Source organism: Copidosoma floridanum, unplaced genomic scaffold (assembly GCF_036245765.1).
Source record: "Copidosoma floridanum isolate Cflo_tuat_1 unplaced genomic scaffold, Cflo_Japanese_pri ptg000035l, whole genome shotgun sequence".
In the NCBI taxonomy this organism is placed as follows: domain Eukaryota; kingdom Metazoa; phylum Arthropoda; class Insecta; order Hymenoptera; family Encyrtidae; genus Copidosoma; species Copidosoma floridanum.
The window spans coordinates 3,079,578-3,091,997 of NW_028321912.1; the positions used below are offsets into that span (position 1 = coordinate 3,079,578).

General features: G+C 34.8%; 1 protein-coding gene across 1 annotated transcript; it reads right to left on the reverse strand.

Moving 5' to 3' along the window:
* Nucleotides 1–5,180: 5,180 nt before the first annotated feature.
* On the reverse strand, nucleotides 5,181–10,922 carry LOC106641443 (uncharacterized). Its single transcript, XM_014355866.2, has 8 exons — nucleotides 10,827–10,922; nucleotides 10,608–10,742; nucleotides 10,279–10,486; nucleotides 8,126–8,604; nucleotides 7,869–8,046; nucleotides 7,568–7,792; nucleotides 5,635–5,864; nucleotides 5,181–5,553 (listed from the first exon to the last, which is right to left on the reverse strand). Exons 1-8 carry the CDS (start codon nucleotides 10,851–10,853, stop codon nucleotides 5,398–5,400), a joined length of 1,638 nt encoding a protein of 545 aa, XP_014211352.2. The 5' UTR covers nucleotides 10,854–10,922; the 3' UTR covers nucleotides 5,181–5,397.
* Between the last annotated feature and the right edge of the window lie 1,498 nt (nucleotides 10,923–12,420).

Genomic DNA, 12,420 nt, shown 5'->3' on the forward strand with positions numbered 1-12,420 from the left:
ATATCAACTGTCAAAAATAATAAATTTTTTTTTAAGAGCCGTTACAATCCTTATATTTCTAAAAAATATAGACAAAAATACCTATACAGAAAGAAGGGATTGTGAGGGTATTTTTGTGCAGTGTCTTCGAAGGTTGGCTTATAGCACACTTCTTGTTAGTAAACCGGATCGTAAAGTTATTGTAATTCTTGTTTTAAATTAGTGTCTAGATTCCGTTTTGGATGCTCGTATTATTTGCAGGCATTACAATGCTAATACAAGTAGAATTAAAGATCCACAATGACACCAATATTGCGAAAAAGGTTATGTTTGCACAGAGCGATACTTTGTCTTGAAAAGATGAAATATTTAATTGTTTAAGGTAGTACTGACGGTACCTATAAGTATGGTTTAGATGATACTGTACGAACTACGAAATTTTTACATTAAAATAAATGGGTTAAGGTTTTGTTAACCTGGTGGACCTAAGAAAAAGTTATAGACATTTGTGTTTCTGTAGGTTAAACACAACGCTAATAGGGAACCTCGTATTTCTCTAAATTGAACGCGGATAAAACTTGAAGTGCCATTCAGATTAGGAAAAAAAATGACAGTAAAGAAAAGTTAATGTTCACAGAATTTTTTTAGAACAGAAAAGTACCGATTAAGTGCTTATGATAGAAAAAAGTAAAAAAAACAGACTAAAATACGTGCTGCAGTACGACGCTTTTTCACCAAATTGTTTCTCTAATATTTTTTACTAAATATTAGTACTTTAAACTTTATACACATGTTTTTGAAGTATAAATAAACAATAAAACATACGGAAATCTCTAATTTTCAATTTAAGCTTTATTTGTATGTGCAAAATTTTTTCTAGGCTAACAAAATAGTTTTTTTGCCCTTGAGTACACACTAGTAAGGATTAGCTATGAATTTTTACATAATCTTCCATGGAGAACTATTCAGGTATTCGCAGTGTTGGTATAACTTGACACTAATTATTTTTGAGCAAATTCATACGTTTGACTAGTGAGGTACCGACAGTACTACTTTGAATACTAATTAATTGTACTCGTAATGATCCAAGTTGTCGTTTAAGATGCTTGTCTAATTCGTTGCAATTACTTTTTTAATAAAAGTATACTGATTATTTGAGATTTTCGCAACAACTGCACCAAACGCAATACTTGGAATAAGTAACCTTCAGTTACGCCTACTAATCATTTCAAAAGAATTTTTAATTCTTTACTTTTTTAATATTTTAAATAAACGTCCTTGCCCTCCTGACAGAAATTATTTTTGTACAAAGTTTTTTTTTATTCACCTGCGTATATGGAACGATTTACACTTTTAATCTTCAAGTGTATGGTATTTAGCTGTGATTGATGAGCTACAAATCATTTTCTCATGTTTTCATTTGTCACTTTTTGCTTCAAGGTTATAGATTTACATTTTTTAATCGTTTGAACAGAAAAATTCTCGTAACAGTTAGATCTTTCGATTTTGTTTGTACTCGACGATACATGACTGAAAAGATCGCAAACATGGCCTTATTTTGCGTGGATTTTTGACACACCAAAATATAAAAAATAAAATATGCATTCTTTGAATGAGCAAAACAAAAGGGCACTCCTTAACACATCAGGTGCAAAATTTCAATTTGTTTGCTCGTTAATTACATGTTAATATCATCGCCGGGTAATTCGTCGCTACAGGTGTGCCGAACATTTGATGTAACACACTTTTGTTTTCCTCCAAGAGTCGTCAATCACACGTGTAAATAAAAATTCATCAAACAAAAAAAAAACAAAAAAAAAAAATAACACGTGCTAATCGTCTTTGCGAAGCACTGCATTCATCCTCCCAAGTCCTGAGCATCCCATTAATCTTCGTTAATAATCGCACGCGTCCCTCATCCGATTCCCGTACTCGCCGCGAAACGCATAAAAATACCATACACGCGGTTTAACGAACACACGAGCGTCAGATCCGCGGCGCCATCGGAACGATGATCACCACTCGAGGCAAAAGAAAAGAGCTTCGGCGACCTTGAAAGGCCGAGAGTTGCCCCCCCTTTTTTTATTACTACACACTTCCATAGGCGCGCGTTGGGCAATTAGGGCCCGCCGCGATCGGATCGGTCGTTCGAGCATCCCTTTCGGCGAACTCGCCGCCGCCGACGGACTCGCATGATCGATCGGCCGATCGGGAAAAATCATGTTTGACGACTGACTTTGCAGCTTCTCGTTTCCGCTCGAACTATCCAACGCTTTTCCATTTGTTGTCGTTCGTGCTCGTTGATTTACTTTACTTGCAAGAAAACGCAGAAATCACATGCGATGGCTGACTTTTTTTCTAATAAGGCTCGTGCGGTATGAAAAAAATAATATCTCTTACAAGTTTTTATGAAAAATTTGTTAACCAATCTCGAAAAGTCTGACATTGAATTTCGCTCTCACTACACAGGGTAAGATCCGTGACCGTGTATACAATCTTTATTCATTCTCGATGTTTCACACGGCGCGTTCGTAAAAAAGGTAAAATTACGAACACGTTGCGTTGTCTTATCGATAAGTGATATTTGTCAAATAATAATAAAGGCGAAAATGTGGTGTTTATCGCGGAGAGAGGCGAGGCAAGCGGTATATTGTCTGTTTTATCGGTGGCTGTGTTGCAGTGTGCCCTTTAAAGTATGGTGTTGCTCGAAAGAAGGTCGAACCGATTTTCTTACGCTCTCTTTGGAAATCGTTGAGAAAATGAACCGTCAGTACCACAAGATATACTATTTGATCCATAGTAGAATCGATTCGAGATCACATGGACATGGATTGAGAGGAATGAAAAAAAAAATAAATTGCTCGATCGGTAAAAATCGGATCGTGTTTGAGGGGTGCATGTAGAAAAGAAATTTCGGGAAAAATTGGTATCAAAATTTCGGAAAGTCTCTTATGATATTGGTTGTATCTCAGCCAAAAAGACATAAATTCCCTTGAATGCCATTATAGGATAATGCCCTACCAAGTTGTAACAGAAAAGTGCTTAGATTGCACCCGTCCATTTCCACGATAATGACCGCACGCCCGAGCGCTGATTTTAAATTGAGGTTAGTAATTTGCGCGCGTAATGTGTGTACATACACACTGCGGCTTATATTTTCGCCATTACTATATACACGTATGAATAGGTACATGTACGCGTGACATGAAGTGAAAAGGCCGGCAGTTAAGTGCCGAATGTATTTATCGCACGACACGTGTGTACATAAGTGCACGCGTATACGCATGCGGGATGATATTGTCCCGAGAGATTGGGTGTCGAGGTGAGCTGAACTTGAATTTCTATAAATTGAGGTTAAGGATCGTGCGCGCGTGCCAGCGGGAGATTAGATTATTATTTCTTGATTTCTTTCCTCGCGATTTCGTGGTGGCTTCGAAATCTTTTGTAAACGATAAATAATCATGAGTGGATTCCTAATACGTATACATGCACTCGGTGCGAGAAAGTGAAGAGTATTTTTAGAATCAAATAATTCGTGTATTTTATGTATACGCGAGATGAAGAAACATCGATTAGTGGGTAATGTGGTTTGTAACAGGAAAAATTTACCAAAAATTATTACAAAACTAATATGATTATGTTAGTATCTAAAATATTGTATCATAAATGCGAGTAAATGTCAAGTACGCATTTTTGTTTGAAAAATTATCTAAATGGTTCATTTTTTGTGACGATTAGCTCTCATTGCCGATGATTAACAAATAGAATAGGGGTAAATGACCCAACTACTGCGCAGGCACCAATTACTGCGCACTCGACGATAACTGAAAATAAGAAAAACAGACTGAAAAATTTGGGTGCTTGGATATTGTAAAACGTACGGACATTATTAACGTTCAATCCAGAATCATACTTTACATCATGACATTTATAATTGTTTAACTGAGTGACTCTAAACGAATCTAACCTACAAAACTTTGTAGTCGTGCGTAGTGATTGGTGCGCAGAAATTGGGTCTAGGGGTTCAGCATGAAAACCTTATGGGAGATACCCGCGCAGTAATTGGGGGCGCAGCGACTAATGCTAATTTTATAACCGTGCGCAGTAATACCAGCAAGTGATATTAGCACTAAAACAATTATTTTTTTTTTAAAAGTTACTCAACAGAAAAATGTTTGTCGTTTTAATCGCACAAGATGCTGCAGATAAAGATTAAGTAAAACTGGTTCAATTTACATCGAAAAACAATGAGAAATGAGAAATTTAGTACAATCAAAAATTTCAATGCGCAGTAATTGGGTCATTTACCCCTAGCCTATAAAAATATATTTGTTCTTACTTACGGATTAAATATAGATTTATAAACAAAGCAAAAACATTTACCATTTTTTTCGATTGGTAGGTAGTAGCTCTAATTTATTCCTCACTATCAACAGCAGTAATATATAGAAAACAATTTTTTTTTCACAGATAAGTGCAACAATGCAATGAAGTTTAATGTAAAGTATCTAAAAATATTTTAACATTTTTTCAAATACTTTGACTATTTTTAATTTCAAACAATTTTTTTTAAAGTTGTAATACAATCTTAATTGTGTTGGAAAAATTTTTTTAAGCACTGTGTATTAAGTCAGACTCGAAAAAAAAAAAATTTTCATTAAAAGTAATTCATTAAACTTTTAGAAAAAAAAAGCAATTTAAATACATTTAAGTGCCCGTGTTTAAGGGTGCATGTAATCTTGTATCTAAGGTTATGTTAAGGGTTAAGGGTGTATGTAATCTTGTATCTAGGGTTATGTTAAGAAGGGTGTATGTTGTCTTGCATGTAAGGTTAATTTTTTATAAGTTCTAATCTTGTTAAAGGAACTGAACCACTCAAATATTTGCGAAAAATGCAGAAGGGGGGACTAGGACCACTAAAAACTCGGCGATCGGTGTACACAAGCCAGTGCAGACTTGGTGTAACTCTTTTGAAATCAGGATATCTTTTATCATTTAGTATTTTACGTTGACGAAATATTAGATTATTATTATTATTACTATCATTATTATTGTAGTTGATTTATCTTCCTGTAATATTGTTGTGGCTTTGTAATCATGTAAAAATGATGAACAATCATAAATAGATTTGGAATATACATATACGTACTTAATAAAGTGTGGAGACATCAATTGAGAATAATATTAAGTGCCTTTATACGTGCATGAGATGAAGAAATGTTTATTAAAGTGAGTGATACAGCTGGTAACAGAAAAAATGTCGCGTACAATTATTTACAACTATTTGTGAAAATTTTCCTGTTGATCAAAGTGATAAACTTTTAACTGTTGATAATAAATAGTAATTGTATAGCCTATTGCAATACATCAGCCTTGTATTCCAGATCGAATATATGTAAATGAGTTAAGTGAAAACAATTATTGTGCGTAAGCTTTTGCCATCTCTTTCAAGTCCCTCAGGCTTTTCTTTCCGGTGTTTGTGTACGGTAGTTTCTCTAGGAACACGACACCACCTGTCAAACGGAAATACTCGTCGTAAGTAGCAGGCAACTCCATTAATACTTCTGCTGTGACCTGTGAACAACATCAATTGGTTTTGACAAAATTATCATAAGTATTATTTTTAAAAAAACTTTTCGAAATGTGAAAATGTACTTTTGCTCCGGGGATTTTCACAACAAATGCCATTGGTCGCTCGATGTCTACTTGATGGGGCACTGGTACAACTGCGACTTCCTTCACTTCGGGATGCTGCAGAAGAATTCCTTCGATTTGCGACGGAGATATGTGGTAGTTTTGACAGATTATGACTTCTTTGATTCGATCAGTGATCGATATTTCACCATCTTCATCGAAATACCCTAGATCGCCGGTGTGCAGCCAACCTAAGTAATTAAAATCTTTTTTACTTTTTAAACAGAATTATCTATAAGGCAACGTTCCGTCTACAATCCAGGATTCGAGTACGTAAAAAATTTATGATAATTTTTAAACATTTTTCCGGTTATTTTATGAATAGCTTTTTTTATACATAATAATCTTGATAGTTTCATTCTAGTTCTAGACTTTGGCTTAGTTCTTTTTGAACATTCTACACACTGAGAGAAGAACTTGTTAGTAATTAACTTCATATGATAGCTATTAAATTACGTAAAGTTTAAAACTAATTTATTGGCTTTGTATTTTTTACATATGCCAGTATGCTGCTTTAACTTACGTATAATATGTATCTGACGTGGTGCAGGTTTAACATAAAATATGGCATGTTAACTATTAACATATATGCCGTCTGTGTCATTTAAAATTTAAAAAGTTACTTGTAGCTTCAAAGGGCGCCAAAAGTTAGTTTGACATCTAATCTTACAACTAACTTCAGCACATTTTATAAAACTTCAGGTTCAATTCGATGTAATCGAAATTTCAATTCGATACTAATCGCTATCTCCCTTTTATAATAGAATAAAGAATATGTTAACTAATTTTCTGTTAACATTCTTTTACGTTGATAGTAAATAAATCATCCTTCTCTCAGTGTACAGATACTCATAAAGTGAGTCATAAGGTTTAAGTGTCTCACAGCTAAACTTTCTAACCTAACCAAGCAGACGTTAATGCAGTGTAAATTTTTTGTAACTATAGTTGGTGATAAAAGGTCGTTTTTAAAGCTGCCATGTATTGTTTGTTTATTTTTAAATCTCCAGGAATTTTTCTAAAATAAATTTATTTAAGGAGGTTCTGGAGTAAGAATAAAATGCAGAGATCACAGTGATATTGAGTTTTCCAGATAGTCTAGAATACGTAGAACTTATATGAATGTTTTAAATATATGTTACAGGCCATTTTTAAAAGAATTATACAAACGAAAATCATGTGATTAACATAGGCTCTTGTGGAAAGTAACCTCTTTCTCTCGTTTAAATAGACAAAAAACAATTGTACGAATAAAAATTATTTATAGGCTTTTATGGGACGTAACCTCAATTTTGACATTTACATGGATAAAATTTTTTGGGAAATGCAAAGATATTGAAAAAAATCTACCTACGAATTAATTATTGTTTAATAGTTGAATGAGACAAATTTTGAGGCATGTTATAGTACATTTTCAACAACGCCAACGTCAAACGTAAGTAAAATATTGAGTTTGTTGGGTGCAAGAGGAGGTGCGCAGTAGAGGGGACTCCTCTTCCTTGTCTCTTTGAATGATATTCTCAAATCGCCGTAAGCTATTTTAGTGATAATTTCCCGCTAGAATATGTTAAGATTAGAACAGAAAAAAAAAAAATTCTCCCTTGAACCATGGAAAATCATTAAAACTTGACTGTGGCTTTATTGAGTTCTACACAAATAACATTAGATTTTTGGTTGGATACTCCAGTATAAGTGGAGTATCCATAAATGTTTGGACAACAATACCACTACTAATATTGTGACTGTTAGTCTGATTAAAAAAATCAACACTGCGTATGCGTCAACTGATGAGCTTGCGTTACTCTGAGTGAATGGCGATCCATGATAAGCATGACTGCAACAAATGTACGAACTACGATAAAAAAAAAAAAGCATAAACAGCGTGTGAGTCAAATACCTTCATCGTCGAGCATTTTTTTAGTTTCCCTCGGATTCTTGAAGTAACCAAGCATCATGCCGTCGAATTTGAAACACAGTTCGCCCTGCTGATTCGGGCCGAGCTTGTTGCCCGTCGCCGAGTCGATAATCTTCATTTTTATCCCACCCACAACGTATCCGATCGAGTCGATCTTCTTAAAGGCACTCCTTTGGTATACCACCATACCTCCCAGCTCCGTCATACCTAATCATCCATACAGACGTGCATAAAAAAAAAAAAAAAAAAAAAAATCATTACGTCTCGAAACAACGGTAATTACCAAAGGTGTTGGTGACCAATGTGTGAGGCAAGGCTCTCCGGCAGTAATCAAGGACGACCTTGCTGGGCTTCGATCCACCTGTGGCCAATACTTCGAGCGATGCGTAGTTGTATTGATCGATCAATTTATTTTTGTACAGCTGAGTTAACGCACTTGGAGATAAAAAGGCCCAATTGACCTGATCACCGGGACAATGCAATGTTATTCGAGGAAAAAAACACATTCATATATATATATATCAGGTAGTCAAGCCTCACCTTGTACTTTTCCACGACTTGGCTCGTCTCCTCCGGATCGAAGTGCGAATGCAAGATTCGCGTGCACCGCAGTCGTATGCAGCTGGTTATGAAACAGGTCCCCGTGATCCAGGACATGGTCGAGTACCACAGCGCGTTCGACCCCTCGTGGGGTAGCAGTTGTTCCATGTGGTGGTTCGCGAGAGCGTCGTAGGACAGCATCGTGCCCTTTTGGGTGCCGGTGGTCCCCGACGAGAAGAGTATGATTCCCAACTTGGTTTTTGGATCTTCTGGCTCGACGTGGCGGAAGCCGTCGATTTCTTCTAGGCTGATTTCGGCCATTATGTCCTCCAGGGATTGGAAGCCGGGGTACCGGCCGAAAACCACGAATTTGCACGTGACGCCGACGTCGTTGGCCACTTGGGCTAGGATTTCGATCGACTCCTCGCAGGCGAACAGTATTTTTGGCTGTATTATGTCGAAGAAGTGTCTAGCCGAGGCTATGAGCAGTAATGCGGTTCTAATTATTTAAATTGTTTTAAGCGAAATCTTATTTAGTGCTTTTTTGCTGAATTGGTCGTAAATGTAAAGAAAAAATTGTAATTGTATAACCCTACCTTGAGACTGTTTTATTAGTAATAATGGGCTTCATAATTGTAGTAAAAGACACGTATCTTAGTCTTACTTTTTGGTAAAATCTAACGGTAAATTAGGATAATCATATGAGATTGATGGCAAAAAAAACTAAATATCAGTTGCATGTTGGTATTCAACCAAATATCGACTCCAGTTGGTATTAAATTGAAGTCAATTACCATCCGCTTACTATGCTTTGTTTCACAGTACAGTGACTGAAATTATCATGGCTCGGGGTTCTGCTTAGAAGATTTCTTTTAAAAAATTGCAAATCCGAAAAAACATTTTCAAAAAAATAATCAATAAGTCAGAATTAAAATAAGACCTTTCTCATTTGAGAGTCTACTTTTGAAAAACATGTAATTTGCAAAATAAATACTTGACTAAAAAAATTAGAAATTTAAGTATTTAACAGCTACTTTGTCAACTTTACAGTAGTGAATGATGATATAAATATATAGCTATTTATGTTTTTAATAAATTTCTTTGCGACCTTCAAATATTAACCAAAGTGAAGGAAAAGCGCTGTCAATTTGTGGCACACAGCTTTTTTTTTTTTTTTTTTTTTTTTTTTCATTAAAAAAAAAATCAATTTCATGGAATAAATTAAATCAAAACTAAAAAAAATTGATAAAATCGAATTTTCGTTTTTTAGTGGCGATAGGATTAACAAAAAAAAAAAATGGTCAAGGTTTCTCAAAATCGTCGTATAAATCGGAAACATACACTTCATTTCTGGATAAAATTGAATTTTAAAACTTCACCATTGTTTTTCTTTTTTTTTTGTGCCGTGTGTAATAAATAAGAAAATAAGAATATAAATTAATACACTTAGCCTTCAGTCGTTACTTTATTTATCCAGCAACTGTAACATGCACTATCTCCGTTTGATTCTGTTCATGTGAATAAAAAAATACGTGTGTAATATTTTCTAATAAACTACCGGACTGATTGAATGGATTTTTTTGCCACTCTTGTGTATTGCATAAGCTATCTGTCACTTATCTTTTGATAGAGTATCCAACTTTTAAACCTCCTTCTCTTATCTTATTAAACAATGATGCGCAGTAACTGCATTCCTGTTGGAGGCTACTTTAAGGGATTGACGTGATAATGTATTTTAATTTTACAAATGTATTTACAATTAATCTTATTGTACGGAAACAAAACTTAGATAATCATTAAATCCGTGAAAAAAAAATTTTGTAATTTCTTATACAAAAATATTTTTAAAAATCTTTAGAGGAAAAAAGGACAAGATTAGCGAAGAATTTCGTATAAAATGGAGGCTTAAACAAGTTAACAAATATAACTACATTTATATCAAGTAATAAGAGCGAACGTGGGAATAAACAGAAATAAAAATTCTGATAAAGTCATGGTCTAAAAATCGAGTACGAAAAAATCGTTAGGTAGACCGAGGATGGGAATGGAGGGTTAAAAAAAACATAGTAAAAACTCGATCAAGGTAGATACAGAGGAGTTGGCGAAAAATTGAAAAAACAATTCTAGTGGTGTGAAAGTGTGAACAAACTCACCGAAAGACAGCTCGCTGAACCAGGGGTTGACAACCGCTCCAAGGTACAACGTCGCCAGACATGGGATGCAGTCGTAACTTTGATTCGGCGTCGAAGTGCAGACGATGTCATTTTGACCTATGCCCTGTTTCTTCAACCAAATGGCACAACGGACACTGAGATCCCTTAGCTTGCCGAAAGTTATTTTTTCACCCGTCGCCGTATTTATCTGAGAATGTATAATCATACATGAATTGTTAAACTTCGATTAATGGCACACTAATTTTTTTTTTTTCCATAAAATGTCCACTACAACATTCCGCCAATCGCCAACATGATTGAATAATTACTTGTGCGACTGTGTCCGGATAGCTCCTGAGTGAATCCAAAATGACTTTGGCTATGGGGTTGTTCTCTCTCTTGGCCGACGGGTTTCCAACTATCACGTTATTCTCGATCGTGAACATTGGACTTCGTTTAACATCCTGCATGAAACCAAACGATATACGAATATATATTAGTAAAAGCCGTGGATTTTAGCCTGCGGTGTGTTGGTGATCGGGTCAAACCTCGCTGATGAATTTTTCGGCAACCATCGTCGATCGTCGCTGATCTGATAGTGGTTACCAATTGTATCGCGGCTCACCAAGGGCTCGCCAATGACTTCTGATGCCTCGCGCTACGTTATCTGTAGTTATTAAATTTTAATCGCTACTTATTTCGCTGAGTACTTGAAAACTTTCCAGTTTATCATAAAATCAACAAACAACAATCAACATGGTTTGCATAGTGTGCGTGCAAGACCCCCCCCCCACCTCCTGATAAGAGTCATCAGTATCAACATTTCATTATTGTTACGACAAACAAGTGGAAACTCCATTGTTTTCCGTGATCCGTCGTAATATGAAAGTCTTACTGCGACCGTAAAGTGACGAATTATCTTGTGAATTGTATATATTTTTGGGGGAATTCTTCAATAATATTGATGCAAGGAGTGACGTCAGGAAGATTTTTTTTTTTTTTAGAACGAAGTTCTTTATGTCGCGTACTCGGGGGGCTGGAATTTTAAAACCGACAGATTTTTTGAAACGGAAGTGGTTTACCCGAAGTCTCTTCCTCTCAAGTTTCCCCCCTTACCCCGTCCCCCTCACCCACTATTCTCTACACACTTCCCCTCCCCCCACTATATATGTATATCTGCCAACCGTGCCGTGTTACTCTTCTGCACACCTTTGCCCACCATTCCCCCTCACACTCCCAAGCAATTAATTTTCAAACAAATTTTAATTTTATTTCTCACAATAATTTTTCTTTAACTTAGAAATTTTTTCTTTTACAATTCCTTATATTCTAGTACCTTACCCACTCTGCTACGAGCGCTGCCGACTATGGAAACTCGGTTTCTTGTACTTATCGTGTGGTTCGTAACTATAATATTCCATTTTTATATGCATTCACTGATAATACATTCAATTCATGATAAATTATGTATTTGTTTTCTAAATAATACATCTAAAAAAAAAAAAAAAAGTAATGAAATGAAATATGAAAAAAAAAAAAGAAATGAAATATGAAAAAAAATAATGAAATGAAATGAAATTTGAACAAATAAAATGTAATATTAAAAAATAATGAAATGAAATGAAATTAAGTATGAAAAAAAACGAGAAATGACAAAAACAAAAAAAGAGAATGAAAAATATAAGATTAAATAGAAAAATAAACAAAGAAATAAAATAAAGGAAATACAAAAGAATGAAAATAAATAGAAAAAAAAAAAAATGAAATAAGGGAAATACAAAAGAATGAAAAAAAAAAGTAATGAAATTAAATATGAAAAAAAGGAAATAAAATGAAATAAAATCAAACAAGAAATGAAAACAAAAAATTAAATAAATGAATAAAATATAAAGGGAATTAAAACAACAAACCAGGGGGGATAAATGGGTCATGGGACCCATGGTAAGAACGAAGTTCTTTAAACATGACATAAGTATAAAAACACAATTTCTCAGGTAACAAGGGGGTCGCCAGACCCGTAGGAATAACGAAGCTCTATAAACGTTAGTACTGCATTCATGTAGTTCACTAAACAAAAACTTGAAAAACGAAAAAAAAAATTTTTTTTTAATAGTTCAGTACTCACGATGGTTGAACTTCGTG